We start from the raw sequence: 15,854 nt of genomic DNA on the forward strand, positions 1-15,854 counted from the left end.
TCACTTTTACACTCCTATTACCCAATATGGTATAAGACTTGTGTGTCACTGTAAAAGCGTTCCATTGCTAGACAAGCTGAGGGGGGTGCAGACAGAAAGTGTTGTGGAACACTATTGAAAATGTTGAGTATGTCAATGTCGAACTAGCAGGCAGGTGTCAGGGGGCTGTGTGTGTATGAAACAAAATAAGTATATTTTTATGGGCGGAAGAATTACTCACACAGATTTTGCTGTTGGCCGCCGACTGTAATACTCATAGAAAGCAGAGCAATATACATATTGTTATGTATATGTATGTATACTGAATAATTATACAAATGTATGGTATTACAATACCATACATTTGTATAATTATTCACACATTGTATAATTATTCAGTTAAATAATAATAAAAATTAAATGTAAAAATATATATATGTATATATATATATATATATAAATTAAAAAATAAAATTGAAAAAATATGTATATATAATAATAAAATTAATAAATATATCAAGAATGTATTTAATAATATCACTGAATGAATGAATGAATGAATGAATGTATTATTTAGTTCTGTCCCTGACTCCAAAATGACCTCCAGTTCAAATGGTGGCGCTAATGAGCTAATACAAGCTTGTTGATAACAGACAAGAAAACAGCAGAAGGAGAAACAAATTGCCAGAGGATCGTTCAAGTAAAGCAGACAGACCGACAGGCAAACAGGCAGGTAAGTAGACACTGTCCCAACATAACGGTAATTTAATCATCTTAATGTATATACGTATATGTGTATATCTACACACACATAACACTACGCTACGTGATTGCTGTGTCTGAATTACCATAAAGGTTTGTCTCCCGACACAATATGCTTTGAGCCAATTGTTAGCTCAGACGGCTAGCAAGTTGTTCGTGAGTGCTAACGTAGCGTTCCTGCAGTTCGATGGTAAATTACTTCTGCTTTTTCTCTTACTTGTCACCATATTTTTTGTACTATTACCAAGTACTAGTGAGTAAAATTATCTTTGTTGTACGTGTTAGTTGACTGGTAGAGTGGCTAACGTTGAAGCTAACGTTGTGGCTCAGGATGAGTTGCGTTCAACGTCTTCGTCCGCTTGAATGTCAAAAGTCGACTGTTTTCATCTCCCGCTGAACTAATCAGCACTTTTTTTATACCAAACCATATATAAAACTATTAATAGTAATAGTAAGTAGTGCGGTTCATCACTAACATACGACAAAACAGATAAATTGTATAAAGTCAAGTGCAGATCTTACATTGAACATTCATTTTAAATACGTTAAACAGAAATGTTCAACCCTTTACCACAAGAAAAGAACACTTTAGTAGTCTTTATATTAGAAATGAAAGCATGAAAGGATTCTTTCTTGTCCTTCACAACATGGGACATGGAACAAAACAAGAAAAGTACATGGAATGAAATGGAATGACCTTTATTGTCATTATACAAGATGTACAACGAGATTGGAGAGCTTCTCCTTTCAGTGCAGTAGTCAAGTTTAAAAAAGTATACAAAAAGTAGAGTAAAAAAAGACATGTAAAGTACAAGTACATATGAAAGCAGTGTTACTGAAAAGTACCCGCTTAAGTCAACGTCGACATAAACTTTGAGATCCAAAGAGGTAATTTCTAGGAAGAGAATCAATTTATGTCAACATGTGCCGTTGTATTAACTTGATCATTATCACTTAGTAGCAACATAACTACCTACTAACTACACAGCATTCACTTCATGCTCAGTGCAAAGTAAGCTTCAAAATAAATAAAAACTTGGCAGTATAAACTTGTTTTATTTATTTTGAAATAGTTAATCACCAGTAGAAAGATTTACATATGTACAAAAAGTTTGTCACTGTCATACCAGCCATTTGTCAACGAGCATACCAGCTTTGTTAGTATGTATAAGTATGTATAAGTAAAAAATATCATATGAAAACACAATCTCTATTAAAAAAAGACGTGCACAAAAGAAGGTAAAACCACGTCAACAAACAAATGATTTATTGTCATCCATTCTCCTTATGTGGACAATGTCACCAGTAAATGTGAAAGCAATGGTAGTTTTGCTTTCAATATTGGATATGTTGACAACCACTTATGTCGACATCAGTCTCATTGGTGTCAACATAAAAGCTTCCACTGAATAGAAACAACACAGAAACATAAACATGAATGACACACACTCACATGGCAGCAATGGTAGCAATGTTGAAACAGTAGCAATGCACTGCAACAACAGTTGCATAATGTCACAGCTAAAATGTGCTCTTTATCTGGTGGTTTTTACTAGCTCCTGCTTCTCCATGGCTGTACAGCTGCAACACCACGCAGTGATGGAGGTCATAGAAGGATGAGGGTTTCAGTAGGTGATGATGCAAGGTCAGGATGGCTCCCAGCTGAGCCGTCAGTGACAGACGAGAGGACTAAACCCTGCAAAGTGTTTGTAAAACCTCCATGATTTCTCTTTATCTTTCAACTCAGTCCTTCTGCTGAGTTGTCCAGCTGTGATCTTCAGCGGCCATGTTTGCACTGTGGGATGAGGTAGTAGGTTGAATAGTTTTAGGGTCATACCCGCACTGGGAGATAACTATTCAAGCTACTGTCTTTCTCAAAGTGACAAATGGATCTTCCATGTGTCGGCTTTGTAAAAGCTCCATCATCTGGGAAATAGGTGCTCACGCAGTGTGAGGTAGTAGTTTGTATAGTTGATGGGTTGTGATTTTGCCCTCTTTTGGAGATAACTATACAATCTATTGCCTTCCTTGAGGAGTGCCATTACCTTCATTTTTGCAAGTAGGAAGTATTTGATCCTGCTTCTATGGTTGTCATTACACATTTAGTCTTTGTCATCATTATGTGTCAGTGTAAAAAAATAACTTGTCTAATCAACCAAAAATGTAATGTGTGTATATACTATATTTTGTATTTTTATAAATTATTAAATTATACCCTTTTTTGTACATATGTATGTGTATATGTCAAATATTTGGAGCACATTTTACCATCCATAGAAATTTATTTATTTTTTTACAAATTTCACACTTAAAGGATAATAAAACTCATTAATGCAATTAACAAATATGTAAATTTGTAGTACATACTACAAAATATTTGTAGTATACAGAATATATACTACAAAATTACATATTTCCTTTGTAATAATTTTTTATTATATTTGTATTTGCTTTTTTGTTTTATTAAAACAAAAAAACAAAGCCACAATGCTTCCGGGAGAATGTCCTATGGACAGAGCAGACAGAAGTGGAACTTTTTGACAAGGCACATCAGCTCTATGTTCACAGATGCAACAATGAAGTATACCAAGGAAAGTCCCCTGGCGCCACTGTGGAACCTGAAGGTGGCTATGTCGTGTTCTTGGGCTGAATCTCTGCGGGGTACAGTGCCCAGTGTGTCTGGCAACAGGATAATGACCGGGATAATGATTTAATAACACAAGGCTAAAAATACCAGAGGATGGCTAAGAGCAAAACATTGGACTCTTCAGAGGTGTCATTCTATTAGGCACTTGGTAGTTTTTTTATGCACGGGAATTAGAACTTGAATAGTAATATATACTGTATGTGTGTAATATGAAAATCATTTTTCATGAGACGTTTGGTGACCCCAGGAAATCTCATGACAAGGCTTGCCCTTGCCTCTGTTTGCCAAAGATAAGTTCACCCCGGTCAGTATTTGACAATAAGTCAACAGTACTTCAGTATATTTACATTAATTATAATGAATTGCTCGATGTATGATCATTTCTAGACAATTTCTGAATATTTGAAAAAAAAGGAAACGGTACAATAGGAGTGAAAACAGTCGTAGTTCACCTCCACACCAGATAGTGGCGGTAAAGAAACACATACTAGTAACACATCGCGTTGCCGGATGACGTCAGCAGTAGGGTGGACCTTTCGGCTCATTTTAGAGAGACTGTTTTTTTTGACTCGGCTCATTAGAAAGGTCCAACTCTTTCGGCTCTCAAGTGGCTCCTTTTTTGCTTAATTCAGTACCAAATTTTGTGTATTATGTAAAATAAATTACTGATGTAAAAAGTACATGATGCCAATGTCAACTATTTAAATTGGCTTCTTTATATCCTCAACCAACAGCTACAAAAAATATTTTTTAAATAACTATTTGTTACTATAATCAAACAACATTAACAAATCACCACACAAAACAATAAAGCATAAATAAAAATTAACACCGCCACACAGAAAAAAAGACCAGGAAAAACTAATTGGCTCTTAACGACGCAAGCCGGTTCTTAGAGCCGATTCGTTCACGACAGACACATCACTCGTCAGCAGTCTACAAACGAACAAACAATCACTGGGAAGCAGTGCGAAGGCTGCAGACCCTGAAATTGGCTACGGCCAACGTTGACACAAGACAACTGGATCCTTGCTTGTTGAAGACGTTTCACCTTTAACCCAAAAGGAGTTTTACATTTAAAGTGTCGAGTTCCACTGTTTATGCCGAGAATCCACATAGAGTCGAAGAAGAAGGAGGTGGAGGAGAGGTTTACAAGCGGCTCCTTGACTTGGAAGTAAAGATGAATCTGAGTGGAATACGCCAAGTGGCTAACCGTGTTAGCACAGTTCAGTTGAGGAAACATTTATTATTGGACAGACAAATATATCTCACACATAAACTGTGTTATTTGCCGCTGCAGAGGTCATTTAAAAGTCATTCACCAAAGTTCGCTTACGCAAAGGACTTGTTCCTCGGTCAAGTCAACAAGGTACACTTTCATAATTATCATTCTAATTATTCATCAAACTTTGCCTATTTTCAATGTATAAACAATCAAATGAAAAGGAACGTTTGAGGAAAATGAAAGGCAGACATTGTTATACATTGTAGATAGACAGATAGACTTCCTTTATTGTCATTGCACAATAACACAGCAGTGAAATTGCCAACAAAATGTCGTTGCCTGGCTCGCGTATAATAATAAATAATAATAATATGTGGAAAATAAATAGATGACATCAAATATGAACAACAATGTACAGTGTAAACAGTAAATTGCACAAATTATTTATTTATTCTATCGTTTTATTACTAATAATGTTGTCCTTTTTTCCAATGAACTCTTATTAAACCCAATAAGGAGATATGATCATTGTTTGTATTTGGTTATGGTGACGATTTCAATGCTTGTGTGTCTTCCAGGCAGAAGTATTCCCGTTTCCACAAATTACAAATGAAGAAGTGGAAGAAATCAATCAGCTTGTTGCTCCTGTGGAAAAATTCTTCAACGAGGAAGGTGATTATATGTATATACCCTGTGTCATTTCAACATTAAAACAGTAAATCAATGCAAAATGTTGTTTATTAAACAAAATCTAATTAAAAAAACACTAAATAGCAATACCACATTTATTTAAAAAAAAATGGAACAGTAAATCAATACTACATTGAGCTTAGTAAAAATATTGCAACAGTTAATCAACACTAAATTCAGTTTTATTAAAAAATGTAAAACATGAAGTTAATACCAAAGTTTGTTTATTTTAAAAAATGGAACAGAAAACCAGTACAAAATGTTATTTAAAAATATCTAGGCAACAAATTTATAAAAAATGTACTTTATTTAAAAAAATCTGAACAGTAATTCACCACTAAATTCAGTTTTATTTAAAATATATTGGAACCATAAGTCAATATTAAATTGAACCAATAATTAAAAATGATATAAATAGTAAATCAATGCTAAAGTGGGTTTATTAAACAAACATATCTAAGCTACTGTCCATATGATTGATACTGTAAAGCCACTGTATAATATACCATTTGTGTCCTGCATATTGCTGTAAAGTTCATAACTGAAGAAGAAATAACTTGCTGAATGATAATAATATAATAATAGATTTGATTTGTATTGCACTTCAGCATTTCAGCAATCTCAAAGTGCTACAGACCAGATAAAAAATTATTATAAAATTATATTATAATATATTATTAATTATAAAACCAAAGGAAAACAAAACCGATAAAATATATTTACGAATATGTTTAAAAAAAAAAAAGGAAAATGTTTTTGAGGTATAATTTTTTGTGCGTTTATATAGCAAGTATAGCAATAGGAGCATAGCAACCATCAGTGGTAGCGTAGCAATGGTAAGGTAACCCATGCTTGCTAAAGGATTGTCGAAGGGGAGAAAAACTAGAGTGGGGCCAGCACCGAGCCCTTAGGGACTCCACAGTTGACATTGTGGGTGTGCGATCTTGCTTTGCCCAGGGCGATGTGCTCAGTTGTGTCAGTGACATATACGTTTCTGGAGTTTCGTGAAACGATTTACAAAATAATTTTGATGACTAAATGTGAGTTTTTGTGTGAGTTTTCATTGATGAGACTGGACAAAAAGTTGCAGCTAGCACCTCCTACAGTAGAATGCTATTAGTGCATTGCTGTATGTCTTATGAATTTGTCACAATCTTTCATGAAGACCTTGCCATACAAGTCTGAAAGCTTTTTTGTGTGGAAAGCTTCCCCCATCCAAAGAAATATGAAATAGATTCACAATGTTGTCATCTTTTGACAGTCGACTCTGCAAAAATTGACAGAGAAGCCAGCATTCCCAAGGAGACTTTAAATGGAATTAAGGAGCTTGGGCTTTTTGGAATCCAGATCCCCGAGCAGTATGGTAAGACTCTTTAGTAACCAGATAGTCCGGACGGCGCGCTGCGCCGGACTGCGCGCTGCGCCGGACTGCTCACAAAAATTGCAAAGTGTGCTGACCATATCCTGTGCGCCATGCCTGCGTCTGGTCTACAGAATTAGAGCCCATTGTATTCTACACTGGTCACTAGTAATGTTACTGTAATGTTCTTTGAGATGCACAAGCACCAGACTTCATCACTGGAGACCAGGCTTTTATTACAGGTTTGAATTATCTCATGTAATCCAGGTAAAACTAAACTCTGAACCACCAATATCATTTCCTGTCCACATGTCAGGAGCCCATTTATTGCGACACATGTGTTTTTATTGTGTCTTCTAAAGAAATGTAAACAATATCAAAGTATCCATCTCATTATAACAATGGTTGTTAAGGAGTTGTTTGTGTTTGTATGTCAGGGGGTCTTGGATTGTCCAACACCATGTATGCACGTCTAGCAGAGATCATCTCCTTGGATGGATCCATTGCTGTCACTCTGGCTGCACACCAAGCTATCGGATTGAAGGTCAACATTCTTGCAAGAATGCTAAATTTCTGATCATAACTTTACGTTTTTTTTTTTTCCACCTGTTGTGTTTTTAGGGTATTCTTATAGCGGGGAATGAATCCCAGAAGAACAAGTATCTGCCTAAACTTGCCACAGGAGAAAACATTGCAGCTTTTTGTTTGACGGAACCTGGAAGGTAAACTATTTTTAATCCATGCAACTAGTGCTTTGAAAAACCAGCAGACCATCTACTGATAACTTTTTAAAAATATATGTTTTGGTAACCTTTTTACAAAATAAAAAAAAATTAAGTCACTCATTGCAGACAGACTAGACATAATGTAAAGTGATACAAAGATTAAATACAAGAATGAACTGAAACACAGTGGAACAACATAAAAATAAATACCAATGATGTGTCCTGGACTCCATGTCGTAAATATGCCCTGATTTTGAGGTAATGTCCACATAACACATCATTATGTTAATGTTTTCAGTGGAAGTGATGCAGCGTCCATTCAGACACGAGCAACCTTGTCAGAGGATGGAAAGCATTACCTGATCAACGGTTCCAAGGTAAAAGGCATGTATGTACCCTGTAAGTCTAGTCACCTTATTGAAACGCTGCTGGCTGTCAATCAGATCTGGATTTCCAACGGAGGACTGGCCGATGTCATGACTGTGTTTGCACGCACTGAGGTCGAAGTAGAGGGCGTAAAGAAGGATAAGATTTCTGCCTTTATTGTGGAGAGAGCGTTTGGAGGAATCACCAGTGGAAAGCCTGAAGACAAACTTGGCATCCGGGGCTCCAACAGTAAGCGACTTTTATGTTGAAAGCAATGACGTGTGGTTGGGGAGGCCAATGAGGTCTGTCATGTTGGAAAAACTAAAAAAAATTAACTTAATTAACTTATTAAAATAAATATTAATATTTGTCCATCAAACATTTGGTTAAGTACCGGTAAAAGTACTGCTTAGTACCAATCCTACAATTAAATACAGAGAAACATCATATAGTTGTTCCCTGTAATATCGTGGTTAGTAATATCTCTCTATATAGCATTTTTACAGACATTAATTAATTAATAAATGATTGCTGTTTTGTGGTAGACTATGGTCTGTTTTTAGTCAAGACATTGAAATACAAGTTATATGTAGTATTCTGCTCACTAGGTGGTGGTAATCACACAACGTTGAGACATTACCTGACATTAAGTCAGCCATGGCATGTCCGACATGATAGAATGAAAAAAGGTTCTCCCATTCAATGTGGAAGTGGTACGTTTTTGGCTTCTTAAGAAGATATACAGGGCTGCACGGTGAACGAGTGGTTAGCGCGCAGACCTCACAGCTAGGAGACCCGAGTTCAATTCCACCCTCTGCCATCTCTGTGTGGAGTTTGTATGTTCTCCCCGTGTATGCGTGTTTTTTCTCCGTGGACTCCGGTTTCCTCCCACATTCCAAAAACATGCTCGGTCAATTGGCGACCCCAAATTGTCCATAGGTATGAAGGTGAGTGTGAATGGTTGTTTGTCTATATGTGCCCTGTGATTGGCTGACCACCAGTCCAGGATAAGCGGTAGAAAATGAATGAATGAAGAAGAAATACATTTGTAGATAGCATATTAGCTTGCTAATGTGTAACTATAAAAGAACGAATAATAAAGTATAAAGGTGACTATATGGGTGTTATGGTTCGGAACCAATTAACGGCTAAAAATGAGGGCAACTGTATACAGACGCACTTGCATTACTTGCTTTTTCCTGAAACTGGAAGGTGCTTGTCACTGCTGTCCTTCCAGCAGTGACAAGGAATTTCTTAAATGTTTTTACAGCAGCATTCTCTGTGATTCTCTGAGTAATTGAGTATGAATGTGAAAAACTACAAAGGAGTCTGTGCCTCACCAGCCATGAACCTCACCACACGTCACTGGTTGAAAGTCATTTTTACCATCATTTCTAATGATTCATGTAACCTTTTCAGCTTGTGAAGTGACCTTTGACAACGTACCGGTGCCTTTGGAGAACATTATTGGACAATTAGGTGATGGATTCAAGGTAATCTTTCCTCTGCCTTACTTTGTCTGAAACTCCTCGGTCATGTATGAGCTGTCAGTATTTTAAATCCAGCCTGTACCACCTTTCCAAATGATTTTATGAAAAACTTTAACACAGATGACAGAATTAGCGATGCTACAGTGTGAACGTCGATGCATTTGCACAGTGGAAATACTTCCAACATTTTGTGAAAGTAGAGGTTCTGTGCTTGTGCCCTGTAATTGGCTGGCGACCAGTCCAGGGTGTACCCCGCCTCTCGCCCAAAGACAGCTGGGATAGGCTCCAGCACCCCCGCGACCCTCATGAGGAAAAAAGCGGTAGAAAATGAATGAATGAAAAGGTTCTGTGCTTTCCATAATGACATTTGCGTAAATGTCATTATGGTAAACCAAGGGACCAGAAGATCAGGCTTTAATGGATACAAGTGTGGATGGATATAAGTGTGAGTTGGCTACTGGCCCAAAGTTCACATACTCTTTGATGTCCAATGTTTTATACTTCATAGTTCAAACTGTAAATCCAAACTCATTAGTTTATGTACATTTGGGTGTGTTATTTAGTAAAAACCTGTACAATTCTCATGTTTACGTTTTTCAGATCGCCATGAACATACTCAACTCTGGAAGATTCAGCATGGGAAGCTCCTCTGCTGGAATGATTAAGAAACTGATTGGTAATTCTGCTGGTATTAACCAAAGATAGATGGAAGTAGCAGTGAATGAATGCTTGTGTCATTTTAGAGCTGACTTCTGAATATGCTGCAACAAGGAAGCAGTTCAACAAAAGCCTGAGTGAATTTGGTATGATACAGGTAGAGTAAATATCAGTAATATTTATGAGCACCCAGCAGGAACACGTGTGAAATGCTGCCGTTTGTCCTGTTCATGCAGGAGAAGTTTGCACTCATGGCACTGAATGCCTTCGTCATGGAGAGCATGGCTTACCTGACTGCAGGAATGATGGACAGACCTGGACTGCCAGATTGCTCTTTGGAGGCTGCTATGGTCAAGGTTAGACAAATACTTACCATAACGGTGGCGGCTGTACCACACAGAACACATTTGACATAGTACTAAGTCATGGCAAACATGCATGACGTTATATTGTTTAGGAGATTCAAGGTACTTTTAGCACTGACTGCATCGAGCTAAATGGAGGACAGGTAGATGCAACAGTGCCTGGATCTGGATTCATATTATAAATATGAATATTAAAGATACAGGATGGGAAGACGGCAGCACGGCGGTTGAGTGGTTAGCGCGCAGACCTGATAGCTAGGAGACCAGGGTTCAATTCCACCCTCGGGCATCTCTGTGTGGAGTTTGCATGTTCTCCCCGTGCATGCGTGGGTTTTCTCTGGGTACTCCGGTTTCCTCCCACGTTCCAAAAACATGCTAGGTTAATTGGCGACTCCAAATTGTCCATAGGTATGAATGTGAGTGTGAATGGTTGTTTGTCTATATGTGCCCTGTGATTGGCTGGTGACAAGTCCAGGGTGTACCCCGCCTCTCGCCCGAAGAAAGCTGGGATAGGCTCCAGCACCCCCGCGACCCTCGTGAGGAAAAAGCGGTAGAAAATGAATGAAGGATGGGAAGACCTATCCTGACCACAAACAATTGCATTAGAGATTAATATGGATCTGGATTATAATCTTTTTCTGTCATTTGTTGTACTGATCTACACACCTTAATTCTACTGTAACATGTTGTTATACATCCTGATTATTTTCGTACGGTACTTCAGATTTGGTAAATGGTACATACAGGAAGTAAACAAATGTATTTATTAGCAATTAATGTGAAAAATAAGCTTTTAGAAATGATTCACTGCCATTTTGGACAAGCACTCCCAAATGTTTCCTGTACGTCACTTATGGATATGATGTGATTGTGTTCTCTGCAGGTGTTCAGCTCAGAGGGAGGTTGGATTTGTGTGAGTGAAGCTCTTCAGGTCCTTGGAGGCCTGGGTTACACCAAGGACTATCCATTTGAACGCTACGTCAGGGACTGTCGCATCCTGCCTATATTTGAGGTAAGCTCATCAGCAACCGTTTCATTATTTCAAGAGTCATTGTCATTGAAATTAAACCTGAATGTAGTCATCGGTGTACAGCACAGCTTGGAATCGGGCCTTGCTTGTTGTTAATTTCATTTTTGAGTGAATAAAGGTGTTGAATTTGTGCCTCATGACTGTCCAGTCTTCATAAAAAAAGGATACACATTGGATCCAAGGTTGACTTCACAAATGGATTGAAAACTGACTACAAGTACAAGAACCTATTTGTACTGTGCTTTTAATATTGAAAACATAGGGATGCATTCAAGTGCAACAGTTTATACAACGTGTTGTTTTTCAGGGTACCAATGAAATTCTGAGAATGTACATCGCTCTGACTGGAATGCAGCATGCTGGTAAAACGCTCACTGGAAAAGTCAAGTAAGTCATACTAACTGAACTTGATCTTCTCACATTTACAGTGAATTATTACATTACATTCTCCCTTCAGTGACCATTGTTTAAATATGCCAAATAATGGAAAATGTAACATTGAAAGACATATTCAAAACAAGCACTCAGCTTTTCTGAAAAGTAGCCAACTACTATGGAAGGTTAAGCAGAGCAAGCATACTTTCCAAGATGTGGACGAATGCTCTCAACTCAACGTCGGCCCCAATAGACCATGGCTGCACATGAGCATGTGGATGGAGTACTCATATGGAAAATACATGAACAAATTGTTCATAAGAATATTAGAGCATCTATTCTGTGAATGAAATAAATTAATACATAATTATTCCGAAAATTGTTGGAACAGTTGTAAAAAGTGTAAAAAGAAAGTGTAAAAACATTAAAACGTCCTAAGCTGTATAATGTTTTACAGCTCCAGGCTGTTTTTTCAAAATGTCTCTTTTGAAGACAAATTCCATTTATTATTTTGGCACTAGGCATGAGCGTTATTACATTGATGAGACATGACGTTAGATTAACATCTCTGCATGTAGTCAGCCATGGCATGTCTCCCATTCCGTGTGGTGGTAAGTTTTTGGCTTCTTACTTTGTACTTCTTCCCCACTTGAAACACTTTTAGCTTACAATAAATAAGTTGAAGTCTAACTAGTTAGCCTGCTAGCATACATTCTTAAAAGTGGTGATCCCATAGCCTGCACATTACAGTCGAGCAATATGTTATAAACAAAGAATAATAGGAATGTAAAGGTGACTATAGGGGTGTTATTTCATGTCTAGAGGGCTCTAATAATTTATTCAGGAATTAATGAACAGGTTTTGACTTCTTTTCTGACTGTGAAAATATTCAATATATTAATATATTATTAATATATAATTATATTATATATATAATATATATATATATTATATAATAATTATAATTAATATATTAATATTAAAAAATATTATTAATATTACTAATAGACAATGTAGTTATAAAGTGTACAGTTGGAAAGTAATAGTAACAATGTGGAAAATTATTATTGTTTTATTATGTTATTATTACTTTTTGACCACTTTTTGACTTCTTCCTACTCCTTTTGGACATTCCACTTTAACTTGTGAGCAATTGTGTGTTCAAATAAAATGAAACTATTAATGTACTTGACACTTTAAAACACATCAATATAAAGCTGGTAGGACTAGTATTTTCATGCTATCAGCTATGCTATAATTTTAAATACACTGCTTTATAAAATTTACCAGACACCTTAGGCGTATTGAATTGACTCGGTATCTGATCGGAAAGGAAAGCAGTGGTATCGCACATCACTTGTCCTAATTCTTTTCAAGCAAAAAGACACAATCTTGTAAATGGTGCTTCCAATCCAGATGTAAATGCCTGGAAATAAAAGCTGAAATATTCCTCTCTGCTCATATTCACGTTATGATATCAAACCCCAACATAAAGGAACTGACCACACAATAATTTGGAGGGAACTGCATGCCTTCCTCTTTGTCCTCATTTATTTTCCTTTGTCCCCAGAGAGATGAAAAAAGGAAATGTAGGCGTGGCCCTGGGAATGGTTGGCAAGAAGATGAAGAACTTATTTGGAAGTTCTCCAGACTTTGGCCTTGGTGGGAAAAATGGAGTTGTCCATCCAAACTTAGCGGTCAGGGTTATTTTTGGATAAACGTTTCATTTCTATGCCAAGGTTTTCCTTTTCTTGAGTTGTGTGCTTGTCCTGTTGCAGGAAAGTGCACTGAAGTTTGAACAGAATGTTCACCTCTTTGGACTGACTGTGGAGAGCTTGTTGTACAGATATGGAAAGGTAACGTTTCTCATTCTGGTCTTTCACTTTCTTATCAGACTAATATTTGACTTTGCTGGAAGAACAGATGATCAGGTAGTGCATTGCACGTTTATTCATGACTCATGAAATTGTGACAAATGTACAAAAACACACAATAGTAATATAATAATAATTCTATCAAATAAATAATATAAGTAGATGGATACTTCATTCATCCCCAGCAGGGGAAATTGATTGTCTGACAGCAAATCAAAGCACCAGTCAAGGTCAAAATCTCTTCCGATTCTGTGCTGTAGAAATAGTGAGAAAGTCATACTGTCCTTTTCTTTTCTTGATGGAATCAGTCAATTGTGGATGAACAGCTCGTTCTGAAGAGAGTAGCAGATGTGCTCATCAACTTGTACGCCATGACAGCTGTACTGTCCAGAAGCAGCCGCTCCATCAGCCTGGGCCTGAGGAACCATGATCACGAGGTATCGTCACACTCACACTCATTTAAAGCACCAAATGTGGAAGTACTCCCCACCAATGAATGATGATGTACAGTTTAGGGTTGAGCATCATTTCAATTTGTCCGATTCCTAGTTTCGATTATGGTTCCTAACAGTTATTCCTTTTGAAAGGCTGGGTCATAAAAATGTGCATGGTTTAAATAAGGGTATTTTTTATAATAAGAGTTCTTATTGGATGAAACGCACATGAATTTATTATTCCATCCATTTAGTTCCACTTATCTGGGTCCGTGTCACGGGGGGCTTAGTCCAGGCTTAGTCCAAACTTCCCGGTCTCCTGCCACCTCTTCCAGTTCCACCGGGAAGACACCAAGGCGTTCCCGGGCCAGCTGTGAGACATAATCCCAGAGCGTGTCATAGGTCAATCCTGGGACACTCTCCTGTCTGGGCATGCCCATAACACCTCACCAGGGAGCCGTCCGGTAGGCATCCCGACTAGATGCTTGAGCCACGTTATCTGGCTTCTCTCGACATGAGTCCCTCTTAACTCTTGAGTCCCTCCTGAATGAACAAGCTCCTCGCGAATTAGCTCCTGCCCTATCTCTTAGGGTGAGTCCAGCTGCCCGACGGTGGAAACTCATTTCAGCCGTTTGTATCCGCAATCTCGTCTGTTCGGTCACGACCCAAAGCTCAAAACACAATGGGTGCAATCAACCCTTTTTACGACTCAGAAACCATGGCCTCAGATTGTGTAATGTTGCAGGATGTGTGTAATGTTGCAGGCACTTAAACATGCCCTAATCTGGGTGCAGGATATCAAACAATTTGTAAGCTTCCAAGCCTAACCCTAACTGCAGAATCAGTGTAGCATGTTTGCTCTTATATTTTGTGTCAATCTTTTTTCTTAGGTGCTGCTCACCAACACCTTCTGCAGCGACGCATTCTTCAAGAACAATTATTGGATGACTCAACTGCAAAAATGTATGTAAATGCAACAAGTGAAACATTGTCCATGTTTGAACATCTCACACACTATTTTCATTGTTTTCATTGATAAGCCTTGATTTTGAATTGCCATCTCTATGGTTTCTATGGTCAGACTCTCCTGAGAACAATGATGCCAGCATCAAGAAGATTGCTCGGGATGTCTTGGAGAACAGATCATACATCTGCTCTCATCCTCTGGAGAGAACATTTTGACTTGTGTGACTAACACTGCGATTGCATTTATGTAGAATAAAGCCTGGACACACGTATAAATACACACACAATATACTTATACAGTACATACATTATACAAAAAAGTCTAATTTTATTCAAAACTATTAAATCATTCATAAAATGTAATGTTTACCTCATTCTGGACCAGAATAAGCAGAAGGAAAGGATGGGTCTATGGATGGAAAAGATTGAAAAATTACAATTACGTAATTTAAAAAGTTAATAAATATCAAATACATAAAACAATTTAATAGAAAAAAATATTAAATACATTTTAAAAATTGAAACTTGCTGTATAATAGATGCATGCATTATGTGTCCAGATTTTAGGGACACCCTGTAGAATAATATACTTTTGACAGTGGTAATATTAGTCAGAAATAACAGCAAAAGTTGATATAAAATGGGCTGAAATGAAAGTGTTACTTTAACATTTTTAAATACTGACTTTTTGTGTGGTTTATCTTAAGTGCATTATGGTGTTGGCTTTTTAATAAAAAAAATGATGAATGTGACATGACACAGTATGAAGTTCCTGAAGCTACAGTAATACAGTGGTTGTTATTTTTTGTCATTATTATTATTATGTTATTTTCAATTATTTTCTGGCCCCAGGGAATGGAAATGTTTCCAGCCGCCTCTCCCCCCATTTTAAATACTATTGAGAAACTG

General features: G+C 37.2%; 1 protein-coding gene across 1 annotated transcript; it reads left to right on the forward strand.

Annotated features, from left to right (window-relative positions):
* Positions 1–4,304: 4,304 nt before the first annotated feature.
* Positions 4,305–15,661, forward strand: acad9 (acyl-CoA dehydrogenase family, member 9). The gene is made up of 18 exons (XM_058054778.1): positions 4,305–4,757; positions 5,192–5,285; positions 6,565–6,666; positions 7,101–7,207; positions 7,285–7,385; positions 7,687–7,765; positions 7,832–8,003; positions 9,174–9,247; positions 9,845–9,920; positions 9,988–10,058; positions 10,138–10,257; positions 11,150–11,278; positions 11,604–11,683; positions 13,242–13,368; positions 13,450–13,527; positions 13,854–13,982; positions 14,870–14,942; positions 15,061–15,661. The coding sequence occupies exons 1-18, from the start codon at positions 4,569–4,571 to the stop codon at positions 15,159–15,161; spliced, it is 1,902 nt and encodes a 633-aa protein (XP_057910761.1). The 5' UTR covers positions 4,305–4,568; the 3' UTR covers positions 15,162–15,661.
* The last annotated feature ends 193 nt before the right edge of the window (positions 15,662–15,854 follow it).

The sequence above is a fragment of the Doryrhamphus excisus genome, chromosome 18 (genome assembly GCF_030265055.1).
Source record: "Doryrhamphus excisus isolate RoL2022-K1 chromosome 18, RoL_Dexc_1.0, whole genome shotgun sequence".
NCBI classification, from domain to species: domain Eukaryota; kingdom Metazoa; phylum Chordata; class Actinopteri; order Syngnathiformes; family Syngnathidae; genus Doryrhamphus; species Doryrhamphus excisus.

Bases quoted from the DNA above. Each gene is read 5' to 3' on its own strand.
- acad9 (XM_058054778.1), top strand. From the start codon at position 4,569: ATGAATCTGAGTGGAATACGCCAAGTGGCTAACCGTGTTAGCACAGTT. The intron at 7,766-7,831 runs GTAAAAGGCATG...GCTGTCAATCAG, and splicing joins ACCTGATCAACGGTTCCAAG to ATCTGGATTTCCAACGGAGG. The intron at 11,684-13,241 runs GTAAGTCATACT...CTTTGTCCCCAG, and splicing joins ACGCTCACTGGAAAAGTCAA to AGAGATGAAAAAAGGAAATG.